This window comes from Falco cherrug, chromosome 1, assembly GCF_023634085.1.
Source record: "Falco cherrug isolate bFalChe1 chromosome 1, bFalChe1.pri, whole genome shotgun sequence".
Lineage (NCBI taxonomy): Eukaryota > Metazoa > Chordata > Aves > Falconiformes > Falconidae > Falco > Falco cherrug.
The window spans coordinates 21,281,921-21,301,327 of record NC_073697.1 but is presented as its reverse complement, the minus strand read 5'-3'; the positions used below and the strand labels follow the sequence as shown (position 1 = coordinate 21,301,327).

At 38.5% G+C, this 19,407-nt stretch overlaps 1 protein-coding gene across 2 annotated transcripts in view; it reads left to right on the top strand.

The window, feature by feature from the left end:
- LOC102052020 (bifunctional heparan sulfate N-deacetylase/N-sulfotransferase 3) overlaps positions 1-19,125 on the top strand; it is a 70,108-nt gene extending 50,983 nt beyond the window's left edge. Inside the window, exons 7-16 of one of the 2 annotated variants that reach the window (XM_055698618.1) lie at positions 2,025-2,207; positions 4,233-4,329; positions 5,181-5,304; positions 9,245-9,419; positions 9,854-10,024; positions 12,735-12,844; positions 13,456-13,558; positions 14,766-14,876; positions 16,521-16,595; positions 18,151-19,125. In XM_055698618.1, coding sequence (XP_055554593.1) covers positions 2,025-2,207; positions 4,233-4,329; positions 5,181-5,304; positions 9,245-9,419; positions 9,854-10,024; positions 12,735-12,844; positions 13,456-13,558; positions 14,766-14,876; positions 16,521-16,592 — 1,146 coding nt within the window. In that variant the 3' untranslated portion in view covers positions 16,593-16,595; positions 18,151-19,125. Of the gene's footprint in view, positions 1-2,024; positions 2,208-4,232; positions 4,330-5,180; positions 5,305-9,244; positions 9,420-9,853; positions 10,025-12,734; positions 12,845-13,455; positions 13,559-14,765; positions 14,877-16,520; positions 17,548-18,150 lie in introns of those variants that run through there. The other variant, XM_055698616.1, reaches the window with a different exon arrangement.
- Positions 19,126-19,407: the final 282 nt, after the last annotated feature.

Sequence of the window (19,407 nt, the reverse complement as noted above, 5' to 3'; positions counted from 1 at the left end):
CTGATATATTTTTGCCCTTCATTGACAGTTTCATACTCTGGAAATTATTTATGGTGATATGTCCAATCAGTTTTCAGCCTCCACTCTGACATTCTTAAAATTACAGTGATATTCTCTTCGGGGAAAAGATAATACCTATTTTCCCCAAACTAGCAATCTTTTCAAGTTCTCTTGCTTTTTCTTCCACGGCAGGGCTGTAGTTGTTGGCAGGTAAGGAGTTGCCAGGAGGTGAACTGACATTAGAAACGTCAAGAGGTCAGCCCACGTGTAGGAAAGAAAGGGGCTGTCAAGAAAACAAGTGTACCTTTTTATACAGAAACCCTCAGAGCGTGTCTTTGCTGAGAACAACGTAGTCTTACAGCTGGTCTTTTCCTGCTTTGAGAACTGAAATGAAAGAGGAAACGGGAAAAGGTTATACATTTAGGTAAATTGCTAATTATTGGTTCCCTAAAGTGGAGGGGTGGGGTTTTTTCAGTGTCAGTCCTATCTGAAAAGGAAGATTGTATCCTAGTGTTTTAGCAGTGTATGTCTTCTAATTTTGCTTAAGTCAGCCAAACTGAAGGCCGCACTTTATAAGGTAAGAGGTGTCACCAAATAACACTGTTAATAAAACACAGTTTCTGTGTCCAGTCACGGCAAGTATCCTGTAGCATTACAGTTAGGTGTTCAAAAACAGTTCAGTAGCTTTGAACATTTTATATCAAAGGAAGGTGGTGTTTTAAATACTCTGAAACAAAAGAATACAGCTGTAGATACCAGTTTTTCATTCCTTTTTTTTTTTTTCCTTTTGTAAAGTGCAGGCTGGAGTTCCTTTGCAAAAGATTAACTTCAGTTCCTGAACTAATTTCAGAATTATGGCCATAGTAAACCTTTTTAAAGTGGCTTACATCAAGTTTTACCTTAAATAGCAATTGCCCATTCATGGCATTAGCAGATTTATTTATAAGAAGAGTCGTGTTTCTGATTTTTTAATGGAAATTAGTCTGGCAAATTTATCTTGGGAGAGTTTTCCTATTTTAAAAATAATCTTAAAAAGAAACCATCACTGCTAGAGAGCAAGGGTTTGCAGATTTTGGTGTAAGAGCAGACTGTTTCATCAGGGAAAAATTACTTTGGAAGTGGATCATTTCACAAAACAGAGGTTTTAGTCTTCAGCCCTTCCCCAGTCCCTGCAAGACCATCCTTGCAGTCCTGTGCTGCTCATCAGCACTGTTTACATGCATCCAGATGTGCCCCTCCTGTGAGAAGCCTTCGTGGCAAGCATTGCTTCCATTGGGAGTGTGAGAGTGCAGCTGGGGCAAGGGATGTACCAGGGAGGATTTATCTGACTAGCAATTTCATAGTCAGCTGTTGGAAGAGCAAAATGCAAGCAGCCTTACAACTGATGGGATATTGAGTTTTGTTGTCTTTTTCACTTGGGAGTATTTAATGCACAATTATTTGAAAGTACTCAATCAGGTTTCAGATATTTTTTGTTTCTGCCTATGATCAGACTATCTGCCCAGTGCTTGCAGAATAGCTTTGTAGAAGAGATAAGCTACTTATCCTAAAAAACTTAAAGAGTAGGAGCAACAAGATTTAAACCATACCAGTAGAGGTGAGCTGTCCTCTTGATCTCTGACTTTACTCTTCCATGTAAGCATAATTCACATTTTTCATATTGCATTTGTATTCCACTGGAAGTAAAACTGTGAGTATTGTTTTTGCTGTTTTGCTCCATTAAGTAAATTGACATAAAGATTATGTAAATATTGTATACAACCCCGGGGCAGGATTGCCTATCCTAGTTTGCACAGAGCTCATAGTACCTATTCCACCATTTCCTTCATTGATTACACTGATTTGACTTGAGAAGGAGGATGTAATTCAACAAAGAGCAAGGACAGTAAAATCTACGCAAATGTGATCCAAAGTCTTGCAGCTTTAAGAGCAAAATGCAAATTGAATTTGTGTTATCTGTGGTTACACTGCCATCTAGTGATACCAAGAGTCAATGTCGGCTTGCTTTGTTTTGTTTTCTAAAGATTAGCATCTTCATGACACATTTGTCTAATTATGGAAACGACCGCCTGGGGTTATACACCTTTGTGAATTTGGCCAACTTTGTTCATACCTGGACAAACCTGAAACTGCAGACTCTTCCTCCAGTTCAGCTGGCTCACAAGTATTTTGAACTGTTCCCTGAGCAAAAGGACCCTCTCTGGCAGGTAGGCACATTTGTTGATGAAGAGATCAGAAGAAAATCGTCTTGATGGTGTTTTTTCTGGAGTTTTTTGTTTCAGTTTCTTGTAGAGGAAAGCAGTAATATTGTTAGAGTTACTAGTTGGTTCCATGAAGCAGCTTACTGAGGCTTCAGTGTATGTGCTTGTTATTCCCTGTCGCTTAAATTCCATAGAAAGGTTGCAAAATTAATATGTATTAAGATGTGTAATTAAAATTATCTTTAATACATTTTATTTATGATTTTACTTGCTTTTAGAGATGTGGGAAGCGCAGGAAAGGTAAATGTTATGTTGTTTCTCTTCTCCTTTTGAACCTGCAGGGATGAAGCAGTTGACAGAGATATATGCATATTTTAGCGACTGGCCATTAAAGACATGAACTTTTCTCCAAATGTGTGAGGAGGAGAGGGCAGCCAAAAAGAGAAAAGAGCATTAAGACCATGGCTACCTTAATGCTAAAACTGATCAGCCAAGTAGAAATAGATTAGACAGATTAGAAAATTATTCACAAAAGGCCAAGAACTGATGAAGCAAGAAGTTTTTCAGAATTTATTACATGGATGTTATTTACTCTGCTGCTTGATTATCCTATGCTCGTAATTGAGCAAATTGAAAATAGCAGGAATGTGAGGACCTGATAGGACTGAAGCCTGCGCTGACCTTGCAGTTGACACGTCTTCAGCCCATCACCCAGTGCGACGAGCACAGTCCTTAAGGAGAAACTGCTGCACCAAGCAGTGCACGCTGGCATGTTCTTCTTGCACGTGCCTGGGGATGGTTCAACCAGTTCAGGGGAATGTCAGAGCGCTGTAGGTACATGTGTCCTCACAGTGATAATAGATATCCCAAATATCATCCTGTTGAGGTGACTTGGTTACAAATATTCTAAGGAGCAAATTTCACTAAATCAAACATAAAAATGTATTTAAGCTTGCTTACTTAAATGTTTTCTAGCATTGGATGAAGAATTGCCAACTTAGAATCTGAGTATGAGTTTGCAGATTTGAGCTTTGGTAGACATCTGGAAATTCGTGCTGTTGTTGGTTAAAACCTTGGACTAGGGGAAAAAATGTCAAGAATATCGCATAATGTTAAAAAAGGATGAACTGAAGAAATGGAAATTAGCCTGTGGCCAAATAACTTGAAAAATTAGAATTACTTAGAAAAAACATTTCTAAGTAACAGTGACAGTGACGTCACTGAATATGGTGTCTTTTGTCTATAATGCACATGAATCTGAATACAGTTAAATTTTCCTAAGCGCAGAAGATTGGCAGCTCCCTTCATCTCAGTGCGGTACTGCCAAACAACAGTGTTAAAAACTGTTTGAAAGCAGCATTTCTAAAACAAATTTAAACTGCTTCAGTTGTAAAGCAGCAAATGGAAAAACAAGATTCAATGTTATGTACTGATTTGAATTGGACCATTAGAATATGTATTTGTGAATGGAAAGCCTTAAATCATAAATGATTTACTCTTCTAGCTTAGGAGCTATGGCGTGTGTGGGGTGGTAGCTGTTAGAGTAACGCAAAAGTCGGTAATTAGATAACTCATTAGCAATTTCAGGTCTTCCTAACTTGTATGCAATTGATCAATTGATTTTGAAATATTCCCACATCTTAAGTATGTGGGATCAAATTTGTCTTTGTCATAATTCCACTGAACGTACTGATGTTTCATACAAGAAATCATCTTGACCCGGAGTGTGTCGAACAGCTGGGGCAATTATATATATGTCTAATGAAAACCACATTTCTATAACATACTTATCTCTTAAAAAAAAAAAACAAACCTAAATCAAAAAACTTAAGAGATACAGTTTCTGCCCTGGTTACATGGTTACATTGCAATTACCTTTATAATGTGGGGTTTTGTCATAAGGGAAAAAATATTTTTCTGGTAAGAATATTTGTACGTTGGTGAAAAAATGGTAATTTATATAAACAGAATTTGAGAACTTTATCAGGTGTGATTACCAATGAAATTCTTAGTTGTTCTTTTCCATTTTAGAATCCCTGTGATGACAAACGGCACAGAGATATCTGGTCTAAAGAAAAAACCTGTGATAGATTACCAAAATTCTTGGTTGTAGGACCACAGAAAACTGGTGAGATTTTACTGTATTTCAACAAGATAGGCTATGTGTAAGTTCAAATAATTATTCCGATTAATCACTTTTTACTCAGACTGCTGTGTATAGCTCTTGATCATCTAAAAGCATTTTTTTTTTGTAATTTTCAGATACCATCCAAATATAGTTTAATAATGTAAGTTACAACAAAAGACAGTACACATACTGAAAATACAGGGTTCAAGTGTGTGTTGGATTTTTTTGGCTTCATTTGACAGATGTCAACAAGATAGACAAGATCTTGTCAAAGTGGAAGGAGGAAAGGGCAGCCGTTTTTCACATGGTGTAGATCCTTAACTGCAAGTTCTTGTCTGTCCAGCTAGTGTCTTATTTATAGAAACTTGTTATTGTGTGACATTTATTTCAAGCCCAGAAGTTCCTAACGGACAGTTTGAATTGCAAGGTTGCAGTAGTTTATAAATTCACTTAATGGTTAATTTTCTTCTCTGTAATCAGAAAATTGCCTATGTGCTTCTTTCATCTTCGCCAGTCCTCAATAGCTACTGAGTGCAAGATTTTTAAATTATTTTTTGAGACAGTCTCATAAAAACCAGTAATTATTTTTAAAACACAGTTACTAAAAATGTGAAAAACAGATTTCAGCACTGGCCCTCCAGTTTCTGTGTTAACTCTTCGCAGTTCTTTAAATGTCTTCAATTTAAAAGCACAGAAAGCACAGATTCATAGGTGACATAAATCAGCATTCCCTTACTGAAATGAAATGGAATAAAAATTATTTAGTCCATCTGCAAGCATGAACCTGGGAAAAAAAAATGTGTGTGTATGTTTTGGACTTTTTAAATCTTGGACTTTTATCCTACTTGCAGGTACCACAGCCTTGTATTTGTTCCTGATCATGCATCCTTCCATCATTAGTAACTCCCCCAGCCCAAAAACCTTTGAGGAGGTACAGTTCTTTAATAGAAATAACTACCACAGGGGGATTGATTGGTAAGATGGGTTATTAGTATAAATATAAAAGTTTATATATTGTGAACAATACAAAAATGACGTTAGTGTTGGTAATGGTAACTGTTTATACATAGAGTGAGATAAACAAAAATAACCTTCAGTGTCCTTCTAAAATGGTTAATAAATGCAACTGAATAACAATTTTACTACAGAATATTACAAATGCACAACTTTTGTGAGGCTGTCTTGCAAATATCCATGTATTAATATGGAAAACAGCAACAAAATATGTATTTCTCATTACAAGTGCCTTTGAAGTTGGGACAGTAATGGTTGTTAGTTGGATATATGGAGGCAAAAACTATATTCCTGCTGGAAATCTTATTTCTTAAGAGAAAAAAAAGGTAATATCAAGGAGAGGCAATTTTTCCTTTAAATAGGATTTGGAAATATCAATCAGGTAAAAGGGGGACAGGGAAAGCCTCTCAAAATGTTTTTCAAAAAACAGCTCATTAGGAGAATATTGGTGTCTCTGCAGGGTTAGTAAGTGGTGCTAAAAAAGAGTCGGTGTCACTGCTGCCATCTTCACTACCAGGAATCAGCGGACATAGCTACACCGAGAAGGTCATTCTTGATTTCTCTTGCTTTCAGAAAATGCTGCAGTATAAAACACTGCAAGATGAAAAGCGGTAATGTGCTGTAGTGGCTGGGGAGCACCAGTAGAAGATTATTGATATTTTGTCTTGTTTCATCCCCCTGCTGCCCCCAGCTTAAGGGAAAATAGTTTTATTGCCTTTGACTTTGTATTCATCCATAAAATTAACAGGGTGAAAACACTGTTATATGGTCTTAGTGCAGATACGTCAGATCCAATTTCTTTTTAAGTCGCTTAGTTTTTACGGAGTTGTAATTGTTGCAGCAGATTCCTGCTACCAAGTGTGGTGAGTCAGCCAGTTATTACCGATAGAGAGGTGCTGGCTGAGTGACTGGGAATTAGAAAGCTGACTCCTTGCTGTTGAGACTTTTGAAGTCAGTGGGGATGACATGCAAGCGAGGCATAGCAGGTCCACACTGACAGAGCCAGCCGAAGTACAGTGAGCCAGTTCCTCCACAAAGTCAATGTTTTCATGCTGCTACAAGAGCACTTTGCTGCCTCTCGCGTTCCTCCTGCCGTATCCACTTCCCTCACATGCAGATACCATTTGGCTGCTCGACGTGTGCCAAATTACCTTCATCCTAATACAGCACTGGTGCGTAAAGGTCCCAGTGGTCAGCCTGTACAGACCAGGCACATCTTTTTGACAGGTTCTCACTCTGCAGCACTCATTTGGCTGTTTGCACCTCTGCACTACATGCCCCACTCACCCCTGCCAGGTTCTCACAGTTAAGTCTTGGATGCTCAGAGCTACCCATTGGTGTAGTTTCTTAACTCTTACATTTGCATTCTGGCTGCCAGACAAATCTCTCAGACCTTCAATCTGATAGTGTATTTTAATGCTGGCATGTAATGAGCTTACCGAATGGTAATTAGATACAAGGTCTCTCCTCATTAGTCCGTTAATTGGCTAGGATTCTTTCAAGGCAAGAGTATTCACAAATAACAATCAGTTCAATTTCTTTTATGGTTGTGGAGATACAGCTTTTTCCCAGGGCTGACTCTGACTTTGTCTTTGTCCGAGCTCACATTTAGACCAAGGCTAACTACAGAAGCAGGAAAAGGTTCTTTCAGCCCTTGGCAACCTCAGTACTACCATCTTGAAAGAGGTATAGAGGTATATTGTAATCTCCCAGTAGAGATGACAGAACAGCAAGATGAGAACTGATCTCTCTGTTCCTGAAACGGAGAAATCTAAATAAACCAGCCAGGCATTTCTTTAGTAAGCATTGTTACAGATTTCTTAGCCAAGTTTCTCTAAAGCCTTCTCAGCTTTGCCCTTGTCGAGTTTAGTAATTGTCTCATGAATGAGGTACTGGGCAAGGGTTTTGCAGTCTGTGTTTAGCAGAAATGCTGAGACTAAACTTTGTAACCTCTTGATACCCCACCTGGTCCGATCTCTCTAGCATTTTTCCTTGACACCACATCAACTTCTACTTTTTCCAAATTTGCCATGTTATCTAAAGAATCAATTAACTTTTTTCCAAAATTTGGTATAGTCCCATATTTAATGTTGAATGTTTCCATGTAAGGTTGTAGTCCTCATTGCCTTGTATTTACTCAGTCTATTACCAGGCCTTCAGCGGAGCAGCATCATGACACGATACATGATCTGGAGCAGGTTTGCCTGTAGTGCCTATTGCTTCTTTCAAAGCCAGTTGTTTTCTTCGCTGTTGATGTGCTGGTAAAACATCATGAGGTCACACGGTCAGGTTGAGTCATTAGTTTCAAATAATTTTATCTGTGAGCAGAAATTGGTATAGCCTCATCCTTTTCATCAAATCAGCCCTAATATTTTTGGGAAATAGAGTCTGTTGTTCAATGAAACAGTCTTATATTCTCAGATCTTTGCATTAGCATTAGGCAGATATAAACAATAAACTAGCAGGGCAGTGACAGCCTTTCATTCTGTTCTGTTTGGTTGTCCTCTTATTTCATCTTTTTCCCATACAGTCTGCATGGGAGACTAGCAATAGCTATGCAGCGTTGTAGCAGAATTTTTGAATGCAACTTGGAGCATATTATGCAGGGACCTACCTGTCCATCAGCCATTCACGTGACGTCATTTAGGTGTCTCTGGTACAAGGTAATCTACCAGCCACTACTTGTAAGACCTTGAATGAATCCACAGCTATTATTCCTTATCTAATGCATATTAAAATGGTCACCGGAACGCTAGCCCACTTCTCTTGCACAATTTTGACAACAGAAATCCATTCATGTGCCAAAGAAGCACAAAACAATAGAAGTCCCTCATAAGAATTAACTTCTCAGAATTGGGTGTCACAGACTTCAGTTTCTTTAAACAACTGTAGGTTCCTTCCTTTTCCCTAAGTACCTTGTAATGGGTGCCTGTGTGCTAATCATCACCTTGTGAGATCCATATCCTAAAGAAAACTGCATGTGCACTGGTCAGTTCCATCCCACTGATGGCCTTGGCTGCAATGGTCGCAATTTCAAACAGGAGCATGTAATTTGTAGTAGAAGTAACTCATGATGAATAGAACAAAGTCTAAGCACTGGAAGAAATTTCAGTCCTTAAGCATGATCTTCAGAAGAGGTTGTTTTAAATTACATTTATTATATCAGTACAGAATTTAACTCAAAAATCAAGAAGACCAGCATTTCCCATTTATTCTTTTCTCATGCAGTAATGAAAAGTGGTCTGAGGGCCATGGATAAAGAAGTCTGTGTGTGACACAGGAGATTGCTGAAAAGTAACTTTAACTTCATAACACATGAGGAAGGCTCACAAAGAAAACTAAAAGGAATACAACCCATATTTTCACCTAAATGTGACTTAAAGAACAATAAGTGAAAGATGCTGGCACTGCTTAGAAACCTTTTACATCATGAAGCTGTGGAGGGGATTTTTCCAGTGCCCCTTCCCTGCATAAATGAGCATTTTTCTCTTTTGAGTAAAAGCAATTCTGATACTGAGTATCTTTTTCTTATGGTTTTGCTCTGTAATCGATGTCAGCAAAAGGTCACATTTGAAAACTCATTTTCTGCTTTTGACTTTGATGGGAGTTTGTTCTGACTGAAAAGTGAGAATTCACTAATTTTAAGAAAATATATGAATATCATAACATTTTCATCCAGTTACCAAAAGAAAAAGCTGCAATGTCTGGTTATATGTAGTGAGAAGAAGAAAGCTAGTACCAAGTGAAATATGATCAAAAATATAATGTAAACTTCTGTTTGCTTTTATTTGGCAATTAGGCTATTGTTTTAATTGGTTTTTCTAGAATAAAATATACTTAACAGATTTGTCAGTCTCTCTGTGACTTCGAAGTAATTCTGAGAATGATGTTGCTTTCCTAGGTACATGGATTTCTTCCCCACTCCTTCTAATGTCACCACGGACTTCCTCTTTGAGAAAAGTGCCAACTATTTCCATTCTGAGGAAGCTCCTAAGCGAGCTGCTTCCCTCATCCCCAAGGCCAAGATCATCACCATCCTCATCGACCCATCCGATCGGGCATATTCCTGGTATCAGGTATGCACTTCGAAGAACAGGGGCAGGCACATACCAAGGTTTCCACCTTGAATCTTCTCTGTATATCCTTTCAGGGAGTATGTACAGAAAGAGTTTGGGTAATACAAGCTTTTATTTGTCAGTCAGTGCACCATATATGATCACCCGTGGGCTGAGGTGTCTATCAATGTCAACCTGAAAATCTTTCAAGGGTTAAAATACCGGAAACCACCTTTTCAAAAGTCTCCCTGTAATATAAGCATGTAAAAATGCTTGCTAACTTGATTAATTTATGTAATCAGCACATACAAAAATTAGTTTATAGACACAGTTATCTAGTTCATGCTCAAAATAAAAGATAGATTAAAAAATGTTTGTCAGTAAGGCCAGGTCAGTATGTCTTATTTTCCCATTTTGTGGTCTGTAAAGTTCCAGCAATGTAACTTCTTTTACAGCATCAGCGATCACATGAAGACCCTGCAGCTCTAAAATTCAGCTTCTACCAGGTGATCACAGCTGGACCTCGAGCCCCATCTGAGCTCAGAGCTCTCCAAAAGAGATGCCTAGCACCTGGATGGTATGCTACCCATATTGAAAGGTGGCTAACTTACTTCCCACCTTATCAGGTGAATAAGACTGTAACTTGACATCCTAATCTTATATATACACTATCCTGAAAGATTATCTTTGTAAAAATCTTGCCTACTGAATAGTGATCCTCGGGAATATCCCAGATATGCTAGAGCATGTTGTAAGTCATTGACTGTGATTCTTCATAGCCATGTTCTAAGTAGTTGGTTGGCATTGCTAGGGATATCATGTCTTAGCACCTTATGGCTGGGAGCTTCTTCTGCAAAACAAATCAGAACAAAAATTGGAAGCTCAAGAAATGTCACTACTGCTCCTTAAACTCTCTTGTACACTGAACTGCCTTTAACTTACAGCTGGTTTTCATTTGCTCGTAGTTTCATTACTCTGTTTCTGGCTCTTTGCCAGTAATGTTGAGAGAACCAGGCATGCAGTGCTTTGTGGTCTCTTTAATATCAGATGTTCCATCAGGGTTCCCAAAAGAAAACATGAAGGAAAACAAAGGGAAGCTGCGCAACAATATTTCTGCCTACTCTGAGTGGTAGCAAGTGTCAGCGAGCAGCAAGGGATGTCAGCAGCCCTCCCTGCATGGGCTGAGAAGAGTTTTGGTGTCTGTACACTTTGGAGTGTAAAAAGTATCTTTTCCATCTGAAATGGGGATTACCACATGGAAATGCATGTGATCTAGTGGTTTTGTAACACCTTGATATTTAAACGCATCAGTTTTCACCCACTTCTTGGTCCTTCCATGCAATAACCTCCCACTGTGTCAGCCTCCTTAGGCTGTGATTGTAGTAGTAAATAAACCTGTACCTGAGCAAGAGTTCACACACTGTCCCACTGCTGTCCATACTGCTTGATTTTTAACACACTTCTGGCACAGTTTGGACCCAGAGCGAAAAGTATCTTCCCAATCAGTTCCAGAGCACAGCTGGAAAGATAACAAGAACCATTACCATTGGGGAGTGTGGATACAATCAACCTGGTTTTGCAGGTGAGAAAGTTTAGCAATGTGGACCCAGGTCACGCTGTGCTGCTTGGCCCTGAGACCAGAAAGCTGTCTCTAATTTGGTTTAGTGAGTAATATAGATAAAGCCTTTGTGTACATCAACGTGTTTGCCAACTCGGGCATCACCAATTATTTAAGTCAGTTCACATTTTGCCTAACCACTCTTCTGTAACTGTCGAAGCACTGGGTTTCTTTTGCACACTTTTTTTTTTGGGAATTCCTCACATGTTGCTGCCCATACCAGTGCATCCACATACCAGAGCCTCTGTTATGACTCTCTCATGCACTGAAACAGTTTGGTGTTCCTAATCATTTACATTGCGTATCTGTCACTGATCCTGAGTCCTCAACGTATTCTTTGTGTTAAGACCAGTTTCTCTGTCTGTCTTTGAGTCTCAAAGGGTGCGTGTTTATGGACCTGTAGGTTTCAGAACAGGTGGCTCATAAGCAACTTGAAAATCAGATCTGCCTGCAAGCTTCTGTTGGCATATAACATACAAATCATTAGCCTCCTGCTGGCCCTGTGTGCGATCTGGCCTCAAAAGATGCACCTCCTAAGCCCTGAACATCATGGGATATACAAGACCAGGCAGGCAATATCACATGACCCATATCTCCTTGTTAGATTTATTTCTGGAATTAATTTTTCTGGCATTGGCAGTGTGTCTGGCACTGCTCCCCACCTAACATTTAAAGATTACTTTAGTTGAGGGAGCTTGGCTGTGGCCTGAAACTTCTGTTTACCCAGGACTCACTTAGCTGAGGCAAGTTGGCTGGAGCCTGCACCTTCTGTTTTCCTGGAGCGTGCCGAGGAGGCTCTGATGCATCTAGTTGATGTTAATCTCCCCACATTCTCTTTTGGGCAAGCCTTGCAGACTTCATGCGATACACAGTACTGTAATACCATGATACTCACAGGAAATTTTCTGCCTTATGTTTTCATTAGCTTTTCTCCAAAAGTAACCCATGAATACTGAACAATATACATTGTCCTGCAGATTTTTGCCAGGTTTTACATCCCACAGATACAGTGAAGAACCAGCCCTGGTTAGCCTTATGTTTTCTCTGTAATACTGCTAGGGATTAACTTGCATTACAAAAGCAATGATAGGCAGTAGGCCATATCCAAACTAGTTAGCAAGCTCAAGGAACAGCTGCAGCATAAAAAGTTACATAAGGCAGACCTAAAATCAGCTCAGCTTAAAATTGCAGCCTTCACTAAAGAAATGAGAGCCTTCCTTCAGCAAAAGACCTCTCACCCAGACTATCTAGGGCTATCTGGCATTTTTAATGGTGCTTAAATTTGGGGGTCTCTATGTGTTTTTAATGGTGTTTAAATTTGGGGGTCTCTACATGTGTGACTGAACTGAAGTTTTAATACCTGTTATGAAGTCAGCAGGCATACAGTAAATGGTAGAAGCAGCAACAGGATAGCTAAGGTTCCCCTTTTTGTTAGAAAAGTGGTAACAGCCCACTTGCCTTATCTTTCTAGATCCTTCACTGCTATTTCTCTGTTGTCATAACAGCTTCCAATTTAATATAATTTCAGATTTAATTAACATGCCATTTACCCTGCTCCCAGGTCATTAATAATGATGACAATTAAAACTGAACCAATTATCAGTCTCTGGGGCAGTACTTTCTATATAATGAATGAGTTTGACAGAGGTGGAGGTTTCAGTTTGAAGCTTGAAATAATGAATTTTAAATTAAACTTCCTTTTATTTTATTTGTTGTAGTTGCTAATTATTGATGGCCAGCAGCTGAGAACTGACCCGTCTACCGTAATGGATGAAGTACAGAAATTTCTGGGAGTCTCTCCTCATTATAATTACTCTGAAGCCCTAACGTGAGTTACTTCAATCATCCTTTTCACATGTTCCTACATACTTAAAATACCAGTTATTAAGTATGTAAGAGTATGTAAGCTCACTGCAAAGTAAAGCCTCTCATACTCCTTTGAGCTGTCAGTAGCATGTATTCTTCAATGCTTGCAATGAACATAAATCAGGGTTAGATTTTCTGTGAGCCATCCACCAAGCCACTCAAAGTTGTGGAGCTTGAGTGTTACACAAGTAGACCTCTGACAAATGGACAAAGCAAGTATTGCTTTGTGAGAATTGTGTATGAATTCTGGATGAATCAAAAGGAATTTTATTTCCATAAGTGGAACGTGAAATGCTGGCATATAAACAGAAAGGAAAGAGAATTAGCTTCTCTTTATTTTTGACATTAGCTGCAAGACAGGTTCAGCGGTATCAGTCAGGCACGTAACATTCACTCTGCACATCATAAATACACATGTACACAATCTTTTGGATTTAGACATTTAGATTTGGTTGCCCTTAAAATAAGACTGATAACCTTAGGTTTATTCTTTTGAGTCTTCAGTCTAAATTTGGGAGATGCATCCTCTTTGCAGTATCTGACGGCCTTTACACTGCCAAATATTTGTTTCAGGTTCGATTCACATAAAGGTTTCTGGTGTCAGCTTCTGGAAGAAGGAAAAACAAAGTGTCTTGGAAAGAGCAAAGGTAGAAAATACCCTCCTATGGATTCTGAGGTAAACAGTTATGCTCATTGGCATTATACAGGGATTCAGTTGACACATATGGGACACCACACAGGCAAAATCATAAGAAGGGACATGAGACAAAATGAAATAGACGTTGATTATCTAACTACTTTTCCCTACAAAATAAACATTTAAGAGAGCTGTGGAGTGCATAGACTTTTTCAGTTCTTTATTTCAAATGTGAAGAGTTTAAGTCATTAAAAAAAACAACTTTTTGGCACCTCTTAGAAAAAATAAACTTTGTATGTCTGAAATTCATGTGGAAACCTGTCCCCTTTACCAAAGTGATTTAAGCAGCAGAGGCTCCACAGCGCATGTTTTTTTCTCAGTCAGGATCAGGTATGTGTATTTATGTCTAGTCCCTTGTCTTTGAGAGTACTTAGACCATGACAAGTAATGCAGGCTCTCATGTAATCCAGTTTTAAGAGAGGTTAGGTCCTGTTTCTATGAATTTTATAAGTATCTTCCCCAGACAGATGCTCAAACGAAGAAATTTCCATCAGATCAAATGCTGCAGCCTGTACCTAAGGGCAGTTTAGTCTACTATTCTAGCTGTAACTTTTATGTTTATTCCGTCCTGTATTCCCATTTCATTTAGCCTGACTGGAACACAAGTAAAAACTTCAGTGTGCACAGCAGTAGATATTAATGTGGCGAGTAAGTGGGGATTTTTTTCTCACGTTACTTAAATTCTAATTAACTTTACATCAATAGAATCATACTGATATAAAATCATTGGGTGAGAAGGCTTTTGACCAGAGATAAGACTTTGTTTGTTTACTGTTCTATTTTTCAACTCTAAATGCTTCTGAAGATAGGGTTACTAATTGATACATGCCTGCATATGAAGATATTTTAGAAGCTTTGGTTTCAATCACACTTTGGTAAATGCAAAGTAACTGCATCAGCTTCAGTGCAATTCTTAATTTACGTGACTGAGAGTAGAATCAGGTTCTATGCTTTGATTTCAGTGTTTGTTTTAGACAACCTTTGTTTCTCTTGAAATTACCTTTTCAAATTCTGCTCCTAACTGATGAGCTTAAACTTGCATGCAGTAGATAGCATAAAACAATATAAATTGCAAAAGAGAAAGTAAAGTTTTGACAGAGGTAAAACAAACTTTGAAACCTAGAATTCACAGCAACTGCAGTACAGCATTTTATTAAATAAAAATATCTCCTTTTGTATCCATCAGTGCAGGGCTTTTCTGTCAAGCTACTACAGAGATCACAATGTGGAACTGTCAAAACTCCTACACAAATTGGGACAACCCCTGCCATCATGGCTGAGACAGGAGCTACAGAAAGTAAGATAGCATTGGAAACCGGCTTTCTGAAATCTCTCTTCCACACTTCAGTCATCATACCCAAAGTCTCCAGTAGCTGCCAGAAGGTCTTGTAAAATATACCTCTTCAAAAAAGAGTTAAAGATAGAAATTATTTCCATATGCTGGCATGTGGATTGTGAAAATACATGTGTTTCTTAGATCTCTGGTGGGCCAAATCTTTCTCATAAACATTTCTGGGCCTGTGGACTTGTGGACTACTGTGCACCTATGTGGAAGTTATTTGCAGCTAGTATAAGCTTCAGAGATACATGACCTGTCCAATGTCACAGTAAATATTTACATTTTTATAAATCAGTTTAAAAGTATTGTGTCTCATGTAGGTTTTGTAGCCCATTGTTAAGACCACTGACAGTTTTTCTTACTATTTGATTATTGTCTTGCATAAAATAAGAAAATTTAACGTAGCACAAGATGCCAAGTGTACTTCTGCCTTTGGAATCAGCTTGCTAATACCCAAAGTATATACTAACAAGGGTGAGAAGTACAGTTATCATATATGATTTAGCTGTGCACAGCAACAAAATACGTGGACCAAAATCTGGAAGCCACAGGCAGAAGCAGTGTAGAAAAAAACACACGCACACAAAAATCATTACCTATGATTACAGCCTGTAACAGCAAACCTTTACAATGTGGTATGGGCCTTTGTCCATAATTACTGTGTCTGATTTTATACTGACTGAAATGGCAAAATACAGCATCTAGCTGTTACGTGAACAGAAATTTAACTGGACACGTGAAGCACAGAAGTTGCAGTATAATCCTTATGAGCAGTGTTACACTTCAGCAGTTGTGAACCAGACTGAAGCAGCGTAATGAACAGGCTTTCTCACTCCTGGCTTCTGTGAGCAGCCAGATCTGGGTGCTGCACTCTGGGCTTACATTGCTGTGAATCAGGAGTGACTCCACTGAAATGAATGAAGAACTTGTAAAGAGCAGAAACAGATCCATACTTAAATTGCCTTAATTTCAACCACTATGTTTTCCTTAATTTATTTGCCTTCAGTCTGTGCTTTGTGTATTCCAAGATCCCTCAACCTGATCAAAACTGTAGCATCTTTCAGTAACCTTCAGTTTACGTCAGCTGCAAAGATCTGTCAGGTGAAAATACTGGTTCTTGTTCCAGACGTTTTAAACATGTTTGGTGTTAGATATTAGGAATAAGCTTTAGGGGGGGGGAAATTAACACAGGGTGTAAACATGGTAGAAAATTATGCTGTAATCATGGAAAACACAAAGATGCAGCCTTATATTTATGTGATACATTTCAATGATACATCTCAATGCATCAGTTTAGATGTGAGTAAAAGTGTGGTTACTAGTACTTGAAAGCTGGGAAAGATCAATGAAAACTTCAGCTGAGTACAGCCTTAATGCTTCTCCACTGAACTTTGGCTTGAGTGTGTCTAAAGGCATGAAGAGGTACTGAAAACCAAACAGAACTACAGTACTAAATGCAATGTTTTTTACAGTAGCTCTATAATGTTACCATAATTTGTTTTAGGGTGAATAGTTAAAAACATGCATCAAATGGTGGAAAAACTTTATGTGTCTCAGTGCTGGTTTATGACATTTATGTAATCATATAATTTAACTTTCAAGGTAGTGGAATGGAAACCAGTCTGTTACTCCCTAAATAGAAAACAGATGTTGAAATCCTTACTGTACCTCTAACTGGTAATCTTTATTATTTATTGATTTTTGTCTATGTAATACGTGGTTTTGATAGGCCTGTAATGAAAAAATCTAGACAAATTTGCTGTATATAACAATATTCTTTACGCAGCACATTTTTGCTAAGGGAATATGCATGATTAATGATGAGGACCTACTAGAGTAGACTTTTTTTAAGGTGAACATCTTTATTATTTATTAGAATGAGAATTTTCACATCACTTTAAATAGTCACTGTCATATGGATTTGTCCAAAAAGCTGACTTGTCTTAAAATAATTATTTGATAAAAGAAACACTCTGGATTCTGAACATCTGTAAAAGCAAATACTCTGCATGCTGTGGACAGCTCATGCGTCCTGCAAGCATCTATATGGATTTGTTACAACTAAATTGAATAACTGTAGAAAATACCTGGGGTTTTCATCCTGGCATGATTGATTTTACCCTTGATATAACCTGATGTAACATCACTCAAACATTTTTAACAAATCCGCAGGGATTGCACGAAGCTCCTGTTATGTGCACTGCTGTGTCAGTTACTCCATATTCTTCAGGGCAGCAATTATAAAATAGCAGAATATAGGAAAAACCTTGGGCACTATCAAGTGCCTGAAGTTTTCATGGTGAGAGGACCCTCTGCACAGAAACCGAGTGCCTCCTACATGCAGGAGGGATGGGCTTCAGCCACATTCATGGTTTATTCTTTGTTTTCAAGAACTCCCTTTCTGTTTTCCTTCTCTGGGAAATCAAGCCCCACTCCCCCCAGAACGAGAATGAGAGAATGAGTGGGCAGTCGAGGATAGAGTGGTGATGGGGACGTAGACATCGGTCGCATTATCCCTCCAGAAATTTTATGACAGAGAAGGTGACATGTCTCAGATCTGAGGACTACTACTGTGAAGCCCTCTCTGAGGTATGGTGAGGAGACCCCCTACAATTGCTGGTGAGCTGGTTGGTAAAACAGCCCATCTGCAGTCACCAAGTAGCACTGGGAGGATCAGCCCCCGACGTGCGTGGCCTTGGCTTTGGGTGGACTAGGCTTGGTTCTGCAGCTAAACACAAAGTCATGCTCTAGGAAGGAGCGCCACAGTGACTCTCGAGTCCCAATGAGGAACAGCAGGGTGGAGCTCTGGTGTCATCCCAGTGCCCTTCCTAAGGGAGGGAACTGGGAAGAAGATGAATGAGTTCCTTGTGAAATCTTCAGTGGACTCCTGTGGTAACTTTACCTGAGTTGATACTGTGAACAAAGTAGCTTGACCTGGTACTGTGCGTTTGAAAGACCGTGATCTAGAATCTCTGTAATTCCAAGATCCTGTTGAGATGCAGCTGTTAAGCACTAGCATCTTTAGAAAAGCTGCTGCAGGATTACCTTTTTGTACACTAGGCAGGCTAGGCTGAGACACAAAAGCAATAGAGAAGTAAAGGCAAACTGCTGGTGCTCTTTGCAGTTCTGAGCGTCTGATGTTTGCTTGTTACTTGTTTATACAAAGATGGTACGGAGCCACTTTTTTTCCCTCCAGAACTATTCTATTTAAATATGTTCTTACATTTAACAGGAGACTTTAAAAAAACAGAATGACTTTTAATGTGCAGTCAACTTGGTGAAGAATGAAGAGTCTGAGCAAAGCATGCAGACAACAGCTAGATGAGTTATTCTCCAAATCACAGGATGCACATGAGTGCAGCTGAGTAAGCAAGTCATACAACATGAGTTACCTGACAAAGCTTAACCTCTTCTATTCACAGCTTACCTACAATCAGTGTTTGATTTCCAGAAATAGACTATCAATATTAACACTTTTTTAAAACTCTGATTCATTACAATGAATTTATATTTGCTAGTCAAAGTCAGATGTTTTATTGTGGTTGGTAACACAGCCATGGTTTCTGTTCACCCAGTAGATAACTGCACAAGCAATTTCTTTAACAAATGTTGATTATGTGAGCTTCACCTTTATTTTCTTAAATACAATTTCCAAATTTGCTTTCTGCAGACATCTGCGCCATTGAAAATAGATGTGATTATGAGCAGAAAGTGACCATTAGAGGGGGCGTAAATACAGAGCCTGATATGAAATCACTTAATTATTTGAGCAAAAATTCCTGATAATACTGTGATATTTTCCCAGTTCTACTTGTGCAGAAAGAATTAGTTTCAATGATTTGCAGTTGATCTTGTACAGAGTATCCTTTTTCATTGCTTAAATATGTGAAACTTCCTCAGGAAGAAATTAAATAGATATTTCAATGTTTATAGATGTAATACTCTTGTCATTCACATTGAATGAAAATTGCTGGAAACATTTTTCTCAAAGTTTTTTAAAATAAAAAATAGATATTATTCTGATAGTGGCATGGTATCTGAAGTGCAACAATAAACTCTGATAAGAAAATGTAGTACTGTGTGGAAGTGATTCTTATGTTCACAAAAGTTGTCCTTTTCCAGGTTTGCTAGCAGCTGTTGCAGCTTGACACTGAGCTACAACACAATCCAGGAGCACAGAAGCAGCATGAAATGTTTTCAGAAATGAAAAGTATTACTTATTCTCTCCATGAGTGAATGTTACTGCTTTATGCAGCTGCTCGTTTTACTGCTTTTGCTTCCTGCTTCCTTTTTATTTCTTGTGCCACAAATTGCTAATGTGCTATAGAGACATTTCCAGAGCTTGCTATTTTTAAGATAACAAGCAGAATTCATTCAAATTATTTGCCTCAGAGATTCAGTAGTTGTGCCAATGCATCAGTCTACAGAGACCTGAGAAAACCCTTCTTAAGAGAAACCTCTAAAGATGGTATGAACGTCCAAAGGAAAA